This window comes from Montipora foliosa, chromosome 2, assembly GCF_036669935.1.
Source record: "Montipora foliosa isolate CH-2021 chromosome 2, ASM3666993v2, whole genome shotgun sequence".
NCBI lineage: Eukaryota > Metazoa > Cnidaria > Anthozoa > Scleractinia > Acroporidae > Montipora > Montipora foliosa.
This window is the reverse complement of record NC_090870.1, coordinates 20632099-20647098: the sequence shown is the minus strand read 5'-3', so window position 1 is coordinate 20647098 and position 15000 is coordinate 20632099. Positions and strand designations below refer to the sequence as shown.

The window sequence follows — 15000 nt, the reverse complement described above, 5'->3', positions numbered from 1 at the left end:
ATTGAAATATCACAAAAGTCAGCACTTTACGATCGGAAAGTCCTTCAATTTAACGTGGCTTCAGTTAAAAGCTCTTAGCCGTACGACGTTTAATATCGAAACAGCGTTCAATTGAAGGCCATTACGCTTGTGCAGCTTTTCGCTTGTAAATCTACAAGATATCTTTCCTTTTTAGCGTCACGTCAACACTTTCTATCAATTTTAAAAGTAACTAAACATGCTTCGATGTATCTTACTTGCGAGAGTCCCATGAAAGCAACCATTACAGAATACATTAGAAATGGCGCTTTTTGTTTACCTGAATTGCGTCATTCAATACCCAAACAATCTCGGTCATAAATAGTTGTAACACTTCGCTTGAACAACAAGTGAAGCGCATCAAAGCTGTTAATAACGTACCCCTCCTCCTCCCTTTAATCAATGTTGCATTTACCGGTTGGTTTTTGCACCCCAACCATAAATATCAACATTGAAGGGGGAGAGGGGGAAAATTGCCGTCTGTGTTACAACATTTGTGACCGAGACTGTAGCTTGAAACTAGAGTCTCATCCCAGTGATGATTCTGCGTTACCCTCTATTACGTAAATCTTAGTATTGATAGTCTTATCGCTGGCTTTGATGGTGGCAATAAAATAACCATTACAATTTAGCAGTTCTTTCTGTCCATACGCAGTAAAGCGTTTTTGAGTTCCATTCAAGTCATTGTGCTTAAATTGTGATTTATATAACTGTGAGGATATTATGTTGTACTTAGAACCAGTGTCGACCATCATTTTGTACCGTAATGGAACTGTCAACATTGTTCAAAGAGAGTACTAGTTCGCTCTCATCACTTGAGCTGTCTTCAAGCCAATTAGCAGGTTTGGATCTCAAGCTGCGGACCTTCATGGTTGGGGTTTTCTTTTCTTTCTTTGCTGGCTTCTTTTTGTGCCAGTTTGTTGATGTGCTGCATTGGGCTTTGGGCGACAAACTTTTTGCAAGTGTCCAACTTTTTTGCAGATTTTGCGCGTGGACTTGATTGCATCGCATTCATCAGGAGTGTGTCCGTCAGTTCCAGCTCTCTGAGGTTGGTCAGGTACGTGTCTATCGATTCGTCCAGCTGCCTTTTGCGCTCGTGACCTAAACTTGTAGCTCTCTGCCACAACGTTCCGTTTTGGTGCAAAGTATAAACTGAGGGCAGAGTTCACCTCTTCGAGGGACTTGCGTTCTCCGGGGAGGGTATAGAGGTTTTGCACGGCAGCCATGTTGCATGGCAGGAGCAATAGATTCTTTTTCCTATGGGAACAAATGTTCTTTCTAATGCAAAACATTTTCATTGTTCCTGCCATGCAACATGGCTGCCGCGCAAAACCTCTATTGAAGACGCGTTGAACTGCGGGGCCAAGGCAGTGCAGCATCGTAGCTCTCTGAATCGCATCTTCCTTCTTTTTTAGATCGGAGGCAATGGCAGATATTTCAAACACGCTCATCCAGTGTTTGCACTCACTGTATAGATCTGCTGCATCAATGTCGAATGCGGTGGGTGCGGGCAACGGCCGTTCCATAACTCGTGGAATTTCTGCCGGTTCTGGCTGTAATAGATTTTCTGCCGGGTCTGGCGGGTCTGCAGTTATGAGTTCATCCTCATCGCCACTGTGTGGTGTAGTCATAAATGAAGATACACACACTCTTCCATTGCTTTTTATGTAACGTCCTTTATTCAATGAACAATTATCTTATATTATAACACAAAGATTATTCTATTTCTACTTGGTAACAGTACTTTCACACCATGGAATAGCACGCAGTACTTTCACATAAGGTGACTACAGCACATGTCCTTGTTACTGTAATATCACTGGAATCAATACACTACATCAATTATATAGTCTTGGTCCCAGCAGGATCCCTGAGGAACTCCAAGTCTAATGGGAAGAGAGAGAGATCTTTGGCCATTTATTTCTACAAACTGAAATCTGCCGAATAAGCAATTCATCAATCACTGGTGTAAAGAGCCAGAGATACCAATTGCATTTAATTTTAAAGATAGAACTTCATGCGACACAGTATCAAAGGCCTTTGAAAATGGTCAATGAAAATGTCCCCAACTGTTAAACCATTATCGATTGCCTGTTTCCATTTTTATGTCATGGCCAGTAATACACCTTTCGCTGTTGTATCAAGCCATCACCTATGGCAGATCTTCAGCCCTTTATATTTAGTAATCTTTTTACTCGCTTGAATTCATGGCAATTAAGATGATTTTCGAGTATACTCATACTTCTTTACGAACTCCATTCCTTGACATGGTGTCAGAAGTGGTGGCCTGAGAAGATACTGGATCCTCCAGGGGAATATTTTAAGGATTAAGACATAAGTTATCACCGGCAGTAGAAGTACATCAGTTATTTCACACATTCAGCAACAACATGGCCGATCAATTCAAACCAGCAGCGATGGACTGTACTACTCCAGGGGATCTTCACAAGCGTTTTTAACTCTTCAAACCAAAATGCCAACTTATCTTCGCGGGGCCGCTCGACAAAGTCGAAGAGGGGATTGCTGCTGTTATGGATTGGCGACAAAGGACTCAAAATTTATAATACAAGCATGTGGGCCAACAAAGGTTACAATCTTAAGATCGCCCCATTTATGGCAGCGCTAGAAGCTTATACAAAGTCCCAGAGTAATCAAAGCCTAAAGCAGGAGGAATTCGTCACCGGAGCACGGCTATTAGTAGAAGATATGGCAGATATGACCCCGCTGCTAAAGAAAATACTACCCGGGATACACTGGTATTTGGCGTAGCTTCTGATAGAGTACACAAAGACGCGATGGTGCTTGGCAACCGGCTAACCTTTAAACAGCGAATGAAACTTGACATTGGGTTCATACTTACACCCATGACATTTTTTTTTTTTTGGTTCCTGTAGTTATTTGATAGACATTTGTTTAATTTGATTAGCAGTGATAACCATGTTCTCTTAACCAATTTATTTGCATTTTACCATGCTTCTTTTATCAACAAAAAGAGGGGGATGTCTCTGTTTGTCTAGCATGACAGGCCATATATGGTACGGACATGCTCGCCCTTTGCATTTAGTAAACTTCTTGCTCACTTGAATTCATGGCAATTAAAGATAAGTTTCTAGGAAACTCATACTTATTTCTGAACTCCATTCCTTGACAGTGTCATAAGCACTTTTAAGTTATTTTCAAAGAGAGAGGCAGGTCTATATTCAACTTCGACCTTTTTGACGAATCATGAACAAAGAGCATTAATTAATTATACAGGAAATAATTCTGACCTTGCCGTTTTCATATGACTATGTTGATGACATCTGAGTGCCGGATTAAATAAATTACTCACACAATCCGATATCGTGACATCTCCTTTTCCTTAATAATTAAAAACACAGCCCTTACAGGTAGTTTCTTACCAAAAGATCAGTGTGCAACATTTGCAGACTGCTTACCAATAACTTCAGAGATGAAAGAAAACCAAAACAATATATGGTTTTCACAGTGAATGACATCATCAAATCTAAAATCAAAATCGCAAGGTCTTCTGAATTTTCATCTAAAGCAGGTTGACGATAACCTAGAAATTTATCTTTCCAGGTCTGTGACATCTTTCGTAGATCAAAAATACAGATTTTGAACTTCCGAATTGCAAGGTGATGTGACATCACAATACAGAGCTATTTGATTGGAAAAAAAATTAAATGTCTATTCCTATGAATTACATTAATAGGAAATGTGTTCATACACATGTATTTTATCTCATAAACAAAAAGTAAGCGCTTTCGTCGCACAGTGAACTCCAGATGTTTTTGTCGATATTTACCGGCCGCCATATTGGTGGACTACATGGCACCTCCATGCAAAATTCTTTACAGTTGCATGAAATGCTTTGACAAGTAACTCGGAAACAATGTACCGCACAGACCAGAGAATTGGAGAGGTAATTAAGAGATTTGTTTCGCAAACATGCCAAGACTTGACCTTTTTTCATTGTATGATTTCAAATTAATTTTTTTGTTGTGTGACAGTGTAAACTACCTGTATAGTTTGAGGAAAATGGAAGCTCACACGGCGCATCTTAATTCCTCCATTCGTGCATAACCAAAATTCCCTGCTCCTTTGCCCACAATCCCTTGCATTTTGAAGAAAATCTGTTCTTCAACTGATTAGACAGCTACCTTGCTCATTCGCTTCAGACTGACTCACTGAGGCAGTAATAAAAAATTGTTTTCTTTGCAATTATGATGAGTTCTTAACACTTGTGTACAATATAGATGCACAAAACATAATTATTTTAACAATCATGGTGATTGTTTCAGCAATATTTCTTTTGACCGTTTTGCTATGCCATTGTGCGAACAAGGCACTGCATTCCTTCTATAGAATATAATTATGTTGCCAGAGATCACCTTCTTTGTAAGGCCTACACACCTGTAACTGATTTTCTTAAAAACAAGCTTGTTTGCAAATCAGACCTTCATAACAGAAATCTTCTAGTATATACAAGCGGCAATGATTCAAACAGCAACAGCATTTTCATACCTCTCCAGATGCTAAAGCAGCAAAATTTCTCGTGGTCTTCGGAACAGTTTTACCAAACAGTCCAATCACAACCCTTCCCAATTTTTCATCTCCATGGGTGATATCAAAGAAAACCTGAACAGAGACAAAAACAACATGCTGAATGTCTGACCTAAAATACAAAATAAAAATACAAAACCAGCACCCGAGGCAAAGACAAAAGCAACCGAATGCCACGGCCGAATGAATGTGCAAACTGTTTTCCACAGCACTAACGCAACACAACACACTGTCATAAAAGTCTGTTTTGTTCGTCTCACTTTGCCCTGACAGCTGAGAACAGACAATGTTGATAACCATCATGCCTCATTCTTACATCTTTACATTTAATAATTTGAAAGTTTTTCGCTATGATCATGATGAACAGTTCTCCCAAAGGCATAAAAAGGACATTTCTTTAAAACTGTGTGGATTATGCATAACTTAAGTTGCCGCCAGTGCAGTCTGACAGGAGATATATTTAAAATCAAAAGCGCTTCAAATTTTGCATCCTGTCCAAAAAGAAATGTTTACGGGATAGTTGTTGAAGAACTCCAACTTTGAACTAAACGTTATCAATGACTCAAATATTATACCAGGGAAGAACCATAGCTGTATTCCCAAATTTTGTTAAGCAACTCCTTGCCGCGTGTTAATTACGATCATTTCTGATTCAAAATATTAAGTGGCTGGTCATTCAGCTGTTGAGCTTCAAATTCAGAAATATTCATTCCTCTGAATTAGTAAGATTAACTAAGTTAGTGCTTCAACGACTATACTATAGACAAGTTCATGCCTCTGCCAATTTGGAGAGTTAAAACGTAAATAAACTAAGCTGCATGCTTCCGTCATGCAAGTGAGAGCGAAAGCTCATGGAATACGTTGTTCTATTCGATGCGAACTGCTTAACAAGTTTGTAACAAATGGAGAGCCATGTAGCCCAAACGGCTGACAATTACTTGTAAAGTTAATCGTTTTCTTCCAACTTTCGGTCGATGAGAGTGAAAAACCTTTCGCATATCTTTCAAGGCCGGTCCCTCAACAAGTGGTGTCACAGACAAGAGATTTCCCAAACACGTTCTGCTGATCTTTATACCATATGTATTGAACAGATTTCAAACAATTTAAGAAATCGTGACGTTTGCTGGAAAAAGAAAACGAGAAATGCTCTTATTACAGGGACTTTATTATAATCAAATGAACCAACCATCGTAGATAGTAAATACGCAAACTAATTATCGATGCGATCGATCTGCAAGAATATGAAGACTTCTTTGATAGCATTTGCTCTAAATAAAAGCAAAACCCTTACAGTGTCCTCTCTTAACCACGGCGTAAATCAACCGGAAAAATCTAGGTGAAACGTCGGCTTTCTGTTTTACCTTGGTCAAACTGGAGATTGAATCCGCTGTTTCACCTAGTCAGAACCGCGGCAAATGCACAAACGTTTCGAGCGGTACTGTAGATAGATAGATAGAGGACCTTTATTTAAACAAAATGAAAATTAAAGCCTTTAGGTTCGTGTAACCCCAGTGAAAGGTGGATGAAATGGAATTATTTGTTCTTAGAAGTGTGTGATTTGCATGCTCTACTCCACACTAATCCAAGTCCTTGGATTACCCCTGAGTTTAATAATTTGATGTATCCGAGAGATCGTCTTAAAATTGAGGCGATCCAGGTGACTGGAGTAATTTTAAGAAGTTGAAGTGATCAAGATGTAAAAAAGTCCTACTATTATAAGACTTTTGAGACTTACAATGGAAATTCGCGCAAAACATGGGAAACTATCAATGAGGTGACATGCTCTAAATAATGGAACAAAGAATAATAACTAATTCGGCCGAAATAACACAGGGTTTTTTTAATTTTTTTTTGCAGAATCAGACCCAAATTGTCCAGGGATATAGAAGTGGGCACCTCCTTCAATGAATTTGTTAACCATACCAGCATTTGTTTTAGCCTCCAGCATGTACCCAGTAACTCGAATGCACGTTTTGTCCCACCTGAATAAATTATGCAAGAGAAAGGCGACAGGTCTTGATTCTGAATAAGCCAGACCCTGCCTGGTATTTCATTCGGAAGAATTCAAGAATCAAACCTCATTTTAAGAAAGTTATAACTACGCGTGATCCTTCTAATTATGGACCGATATTGATTATCCTGGTTCTGGTCAAGGTTTTTGAGTAAATTATTTATGATCAGTTGTATCGTTATCTAAATGAAAACAATCTTCTCAGTAGACATCAGTCTGATTTTTGCTCGCTTCATTGGCAAGATGACCTTGGGGTTAGGCGCCTGAAAGAGTCGTGATGGATGCGCATGTCCACACACAACAAGGGGGAGACATGGTAAGCCTACCATAGTCCACCACCAATCCAGAACCGGTGCCTGAGGAACGAGAGGTACAGTGGTAGAGAGACCATGGAACCCCAGACTCCCAAAAGCAAACCAGGCACTGCACCCCACCACAAGCAACCAAATAGCACACCTGCAACCGTCATGCGAGCAGCGGCGAAAACTTGGCCAAAGCCTCTGAAGGGGTGAGAATGTACAGTTGGTGGGCATTGCTAGTCCAACCTCCCAGCTTCTGAATAACATGATCTGGAATTCCTGGCTGCAACTGTTGCTACTCCTATCCTGAAGCTGTGACTAGAGAAATTTCACGGAATCCCCGGACCCTCCAATATCTGGCGCAACCAGTAAAAAGAATGAACCAGGGGTGTTGCCTCTCCATACCAAGTATGCAAGGACTGCTTGCACTGCACACATGGGTGGCTGGGCCTGCCCAATATGAATAAAACAGCCTTGACGGAAAGGATCCGTTTCGGAGGCCTTCATTTGCACACGCAAGCATGAGGGGTGAAGAGTCAAGTCAACTGCCACATCCCCAACCTGTAAGTAAAGTGCTGATTCAGAAGAAAAAGTTAGAGGATTTTGGGACTGTAAACTCTGCTGATCATAGAAATCCAAAATATCCTAGAGTGCAGGCTGCCCAGAACATGCAGTGGTCATAAAAATTCATGTCCAGAGCCTGGAAAATGGTGGTCAAGGCGCAGTCCGTAATCGGGAGTTGCTGGAATGTTGCAGAACCTTGAACCCGTTTAATGCCTCCAACCACCCACTGGAGTCTATGACAATTAGACAAAGGATTTGGAAAGCCTTGTTCAATGTGCAAGGATCTCACTGCCGATTAATACACCTTGATGGATGTGTGCTGCAAGGAATGAACAAGGAATGTGGCAAAAAGACACAGTAGCCATTCAACCACAGGGCCGCGGCAACCAGAAGAATGTAGTTTGCCAAGTTGCTGAAAGAAGCTAATGAACTTGTTCAGTGCTGAATTGTTGGATCTTCCGGTCCTGCATTGCGTTTCGAGAGATAGGAGGTTAAGGTGAAGGGGAGCAACTGTGGAAAAGCAGTGGGAGAGGGTTGAGCACTCAAGGCAAGCCACCGGAACTCTTGCCAATTAAAGCGAGACAGTGCAACGGCTACAGAATTATGAACTCCTGGGATGTGCTGAGCAGCAAAAGTTAAGTGAACACGGGCAGCACACAGCAGCAAATGTCCTGGCATAGAGGATAGATACGAAAGACTCATTTTCAGAATGGAAGAGAATGTGCTTCTGGAAACAGCCAGAAAGTCACCTTGTGCCATTGCAAGAGGAACTGATGCCACCATTGCAAATCTAACTGAAAATCTTTCTTCAGGCAGATTGAACGATCTCCCCTCTAGAAACGTCTGAGAAGATCGATCATGCGTCTGATGAAAGTCCTGCCGGGCCAGACAACCTTGGCAGCATGGTGCAGATGACCTATCAAAGACTCAAGCTGTTGCCTATTACACCAGCGTTGAGACAACCAGGATTCTATCAACTGCCATAAGAACTCCAACTTGCCAGATGGGAGTTGAGTACAACCAATGACGTAGACTGACCTTCACACTTTTAGGGATGGAGCAGTAGACCCACCTCCAATGCAGTAGACAAATACTGGGCGCAAATGGGTGAAGTGGGAGGCCCAACTAAATAAAATCATCTAAGTAATGTGCTAAGTAAGGAACATCGTAATTATGAATGATAAAATGTAATCCATTCCAAAAGGGAAGCTACCAAGTCAAAAAGCGAAAGCCAAAAGGAGGATTTATTCAATTCATTGTTGTACAGTCCTGACGGAAATACCATGTCTAAATAAAGTATATTCCTATAATTTATACGTAAAAGATTTAACTAACTATAAATACAAATATCTCTACATTACAATTTATTTCAATCTAGTTAACTACATCAGTCTCTAAAAATGAATAAAACTTACTTTAGGTAGTGGCCTGTTTAGCCTTGCGAGAAAGAACATTCCATGAAACAACACCCCTGTATCCGAAGCCATTTTTAAGCACTTCGGTGCCTTCCCATTTCTTAACCCTAACCCCACCCTTTACCACAAGGCTGATAGAAGAGTGTTCTGAAACCTTGTGTCAATTTCCCACCCAGTTTGAGCTAGTATACTTAAGTATGCTTATATACGACTGTGTGAAGATATGCGGTTGTGTATCTAGCACTATGTATGGTTATCTAGACTAGCTCTGTGTGGCAGTTATACATGTATGTATGGTTATGTAGAGTTTTCTAATAACCCTATCCCTAAACACCTCACCGTGGGACGCGCAGTGGCCTCATGGTCAGTGTACTTGAATCCGGATTGAGTGGTCCGGGTTCGGGTCCTGGCTGGGGACATTGTGTTGTGTTCTTGGGCAAGACACTTTACTCTCATGGTGCCTCTCTCCTCCCAGGTGTATAAATGGGTACCAGTGAATTTAATGCCGGGGGTAACCCTGCGATGGACATCTCCTTATGCGCATCCTTCTTTCTCGCTATCTCTTCCTTCACATCTTCGTTCCACCACCTTGTGTCCCCCTGATCTCTGCTCCCTTTCTTCTTCCCACATACTTCATCACAAGCCTTTAACATCCCTTCCTTAAAACATTTCCACAAGTCCGGTGCATCAGCGCTTACCAGCTCTCCTACTCTTCCTTCAAACCTTGCCCTTGTATCGTCTTCCTTCAGCTTCCAAACCTTCCTTCTTTCAATCGCTTCCTTTCTCACCACCTTCTTCACCTTCTTCTTAACCAGATCCGTGACCAACGGCCTGTGCTGAAGCTCACCTGGGATGACCTTCACATCTCTCAGAAACTTTCTATTTCCCTTTCCCACCAGTACAAAGTCAGTCTCATTTTCCACTGCACTGTATGTCACTTTCCTCTTCTCCCCTTTTCTGAACCATGTGTTTGCCACACACAACTCCTTTTCATCACAAAATTCTAACAACATCTTTCCTTCCACATTTCTTTGCCCAATTCCATTTTTCCTCCATGCACACCCTCATAACCCTCAATCTGTTTCCATTAAAATCACCCATACCCAATACCAGCTCACCCACACTGTGAAGATCCCACTCACTCCCCAAATAATCATAAAAACGCTCTTTTTCTGCACACGTTCTGCCACTTTGCGGACCATACACACATATCATTCTAACCACTTCTTCCTCAAGCGCCATCACTACTGTCATCAATCTGTTACTCTTCCTTCACACCTCCACAACCTTCTCACACAGCTCCTCCTTCACCAAAACTTCCACACCTCCCGTACCATCACTATTCCCAGACCACCACAACTTATATCTCCTACCCTTCACACCCATATACCATGCTCCTTGTCCTCTCCACCTCACTTCTTGCAGACAACACACATCCACTCTCCTCTTCCTCAGTTCCTCACACACCTCTGTAGCTTTCCCACTCATACTCCCTGCATTCCAAGTCCCCACCCTCACTCCAAGCTGCTCATCAGGTTTCCCATCATTCTGCAAGCAGTGCTTGCACAGCCCAGGGTAAGGGGTTGCACCTTTCTGTTTGTGGTAGGCAAGTGTGGCCCACCCCAGCCTTTGGGGCTGGCTGGTGCCTATGTTTTCTTGCTATCATCATGAGGGTTTTATTGGAGCAAGTAGTTTCTACAGGGAGCATGCCTTTGCTTACCCCCAACCTCGGCCTTTGGACAAGAGTGGTCCCGAGACTAAAGCCTCTCCCACAATTTTGAGAAATGTGGTGGGAAAACTAGCTTGGGAAGGCAGGGACGCTACTCCCTGAGACCCCATTACAGAACCCCCTACCAAATTAAAAACTGGAAACTTTAAATTTCCTTTCGTTTATATTTTTGCGACTTTTGGCTTTCAAATTATGGTGTTTTGTAACTTATTTCTACCGAAACATGATTTTAATTCTATTCACAGATATGCTATTAATATTCCCTGTAAATTTTATGAGGCGTCAACTGCGTGGTCACTGAAGGAGTCAACAGCAGTGGTCAGTGTTACTTGAAACCCGGTTTTTATTCTTGCATTCATTCTGTTTTAGCTGGAAGTCACGCCAACATTGGCAACGAATGCTGTACTACGAAAACCACCAATCTGTGGAATGCGCCTGAATTACTGAGTCACTGCCCTGCCCTCTTTCACTTGTAAAATAGTTCAAATTCTTGGTAGGTGTTGTGTTTGACACTGCTTTTCAGGCTGGGAAACCTTTCTTTCACTAGAAGTAACAGAGAGTCCATGGTTGCACTCGAAACCTTCACTGGACAAGAATTTTTTCCCCTGGACTCATGCTCTTGAAAACGTATCTTTCCATTGTTGTGGTTGTTCCAGTACACCTTGACGGCAAACACTGGCTACCGCTCACACCGTGGGAAAGGAATGTCATCAAAACGTTTAACTTAAGTGGACGGGGCAGTGACTCAGTAATTAACCCCTACCCCCTGATAGCTGATATCTCATATCCTAATTGTAGTAATTAAGTTGAGAAATAAGCTTGTACACTTGAGCCAGGCAAATGCAGAGAAACTAACAGAAAATCACCTATGTCCTACATGTAAAACTATTTCAGCCTCCCATCAGACATACCATACTCTAGCTACCGCATTTGTTCATTGTCAAGCGTGACGTACGGCTAAATTGTGAATGCATGCCTGAAAGCTCCACAATGATATGCACTGGATTTGTGTGAGACTGGAAATAGGATAACAAATACATGTATGTGCTGACAAATTTACCCCCGGATATCACATTTTTAGTGGTTAACAACCAAAGGATAAACATACTGAGTTTCTCATCATTGGAAAGACCCTATCTTACTATATTAGACTTTCCGTGCCAATGAGTAAACATCGGCGAATGTCACTTTTTTTGTCACACAACACTCAAAGTGACAAGAAAGAGTGAATCATGGCGTCGTCACGTTAAACTTTGTTGGGAGACAACATCCAGCGCTTAAATCTCCGACTAGTGGTAAGTTTTCCCGGGTTTCTTTCCCGTAATTACCACTATTAACAAAGGGTCTTAGTTTTCATAGTACGCAAACTAAGACGTAAGACGGGGTCATACTTTTCGAACTACGAAAGCTAAGACCCCGGGGTCTTAAATCTTAGTTTTCGTAACACCCATAAATAGGCTTAACTGCTGAATACCCTGCCACGACAATGCTATTTTACCATGCATGGTGCCACATAGCTCACTTAACCTACATACACAACCCCTTCATAACCTCACATATAATTTATTTGTATACCACCCACTTCAGCACCATAGTTAGTCGAGTAACTATGTCAGCACTAATGAGAGAATTAATAATAACCAGCACAAACCTTTTCCGTGACTAAAGGGCCTTTCTTGGTTTTACCAGCTTCCAAGTTGTCTGGAAGAAGGAGGAAAACTAAGGCCAACACTCCTAAACTAACTGTCACTGCAATCTTCATTATCGTTTGAGCTCGGAAACTCATAGATACGCACGAAGAGAAACGGACAGAATGATGCTTTGCGAGTGTTTTGTGTGATCGTCACGCAATCTGCTTCACCTCTTTCCACTTGCACTTCACTGAAAATCCCTTTTTGATGAGAATAAGGTTACCGTATTTCAAAACATACAGAAACAGAAGCAGGTAGTTGAAGCATCGTTTACTGTTTGCCTGGTCACCGGTTAGTAATCTCAGGTGGGCAGTGTGGAATTTTACGTGACAAAAAGGCGCTTTGAGTTGTCGCAATGTCATTGGTCCACGTGCAGTCACCTTTCTGAGCTGGTGCTGCATTTGCGTTCAGTTAACCAAGATGTCGTGGATCCTGTACCTAGGAGCGATGGCTTGCATGTGCTTCTCTGTTCAAGCCAATGATCAGGATACTTTAGTAACAAAGAAAGTATTTTTCGATGTCTCAATCGGCGGTAAACCGACAGGCAGAATTGTCATCGGATTATTCGGGAAGACTGTTCCAAAAACTGTAAAAAATTTCGAGCAGCTATCAACCCACGAGGTAATACCCGAAATTTAATATTTCAGTTTGCTTATGGCTGACCAAGCTTTATTAAACTGTGTCATGCCTCCATGGTTTATTTGCTAAACTAGTAAAGTTTGCTGAGATGTGAGGACTTTTAAATATACCTATACCGGTAGTATCGAAAACGAAGACCGAAGACCAAAGACCCACTCGAAAACGAAGACCTCCAAAATGAAGACCTCAAAAACGAAGACCCACTCTTAAAATCGTTCAATTAAGGGTGGTTTAAATGTTATTTTTGAAGAGTTAGTCCTAAGGAGATCTAAGCAGTCTCATTTAGTAATATGTGATTCATTGCTCGCAGGCAAATGGACAGGAGCAAAAAGGAAGTCTAGGTTAGGGGGTGTTTACATGATACCGGTACGAGTTTCATTCTGGTACGAGTTGTCAATTTCATACCGCGTTTACATGGACGACACAAATATTGACACATCTCAAGTCCATCGATTACTGGACGCCATCTTAACGAATATTTAGAAATACAACGCATGCGTCAATAGTCCCAGTCCACAACGACTTGACGACTCGTACCGGAATGGGAGTCAATGTAGCGTTTACATGATACCGGTATAACTTTTCATACCGTTATGAGAATTTCGATCTGGTACAACTACCGGGATGAACTCATACCGGTATGAGTTGTACTGGTATGAGATTTTTCACCGTTATCATGTAAACAAATACAGAGCAATAAGTAAGAACCGGGATGAACTTGTACCAGAATGAAACTCGTACCGGTATCATGTAAACACCCCCTTATAATAACAAAACAAGTGCACGAATAGGAGCTGTGGACAGCTTGAGCAACCTTTCCCTCCTTCGCATGATAGCAATAACTGGTGTCGTCATTGTCTTAATTAACACACTTGACCAATACCTGACATGTGACTGATATTTGACTAACAGGTGACCAATAAAATTATCACCGATACATGTATGTGTGGCGGATACTTGATCGAAATGTGTTTGGGAATGACTATCAACTAACGATCAATCAACCTTAGGGCGAGAGACCACTATCGACCAACTATCGTCCAATTATCGACCAATACGTCAACCAAGTGTCGACAACCTACAGTTGGGGAATTGGAGCTTCAACTCACCAGCTGTTGACCGTGCACAATTTGATGCACAGAGATCCTGTTTGCAGGCCATTTAATTATTTACGTCAAGTTCACAGCTACCGCACTATTCACATGTTGCCTAATCATGCAGATGGGTTTTTAAATATCTTAACACTTTGTAAAACTTTCAAGTCCCACTGTATCTGGAATGTCTATCCATGCCACCGTTTTCAGCTTGCAACATTATGCAAAAATCTTGAAGGATTGATTTTTTAAAGTGTTGACACAGACCAATCGCGGCTCCCTCTCTTTTGATAATAATATTGTTTTGCTTTGGGATTCATACTTTGGCTCACACGAGCATGTCCTTTAGGGATTTTCCTCTCCAATATGAGATGATAATAGGATTGTTTATTTGCCTAAAAGGAGGTTGATTGTCTATTAAATTTGAGTGGGCCATTAATATCATCTTTAAGTTAGGCATTGATGGGTAATTATTGCGTGACAAAAGGCAGTAGTTTTCCTTGGGAGTGGGGTTCCAATAGGGGAAGGGAGGAGGAATAACATAATATCACCCAAATATGACAACCCCGGACTAAAACATTTTCATTGTATGTTTTTTCGAGTGGGTCTTCATTTTCGAGGTCTTCGTTTTCGAGTGGGTCTTTGGTCTTCGTTTTCGGGGCTTCATTTTGGAGCCTTTAACTCTCCAATTGCCTGTATGGTCTTCACAAATAGAATGTAACATCACTGAGCTTACACTAATTTTACTATGAATCATAATAACTTTATTGGGCCAAATAATTTAATTTTATTTGCACTTAAATTAGATTTATTAGATAAAGTGTGTATGTGTATTATCGCTTTGTTTGAATGAGCGAAGTACATTGTATAGGATTTGGCTCTGACTCTTCTTTTTTTTGTTTGGGGGGGGGGGGGGGTGGGTAGGGAGGGGATGGCAATTTCCCTGCACATACACAAGAATTTTTTGCTCATGG

At 41.4% G+C, this 15000-nt stretch overlaps 2 protein-coding genes across 3 annotated transcripts in view; one reads left to right on the top strand and one right to left on the bottom strand.

Annotated features, from left to right (window-relative positions):
• The window catches only part of LOC137992643 (peptidyl-prolyl cis-trans isomerase B-like), a 36132-nt gene extending 23737 nt beyond the window's left edge, over positions 1-12395 (bottom strand). The window contains exons 1-2 of one of the 2 annotated variants that reach the window (XM_068838102.1): positions 12254-12395; positions 4546-4659 (exon numbers count right to left, since the gene is read on the bottom strand). In XM_068838102.1, the coding sequence (XP_068694203.1) occupies positions 4546-4659; positions 12254-12388 (249 nt within the window). In that variant the 5' untranslated portion in view covers positions 12389-12395. The remainder of the gene's footprint in view (positions 1-4545; positions 4660-12253) is intronic. The other variant, XM_068838103.1, reaches the window with a different exon arrangement.
• A 318-nt stretch (positions 12396-12713) lies between these two features.
• LOC137992644 (peptidyl-prolyl cis-trans isomerase B-like) overlaps positions 12714-15000 on the top strand; it is a 29867-nt gene continuing 27580 nt past the window's right edge. Inside the window, exon 1 of the mRNA XM_068838105.1 lies at positions 12714-12914. Coding sequence (XP_068694206.1) covers positions 12714-12914 — 201 coding nt within the window. The remainder of the gene's footprint in view (positions 12915-15000) is intronic.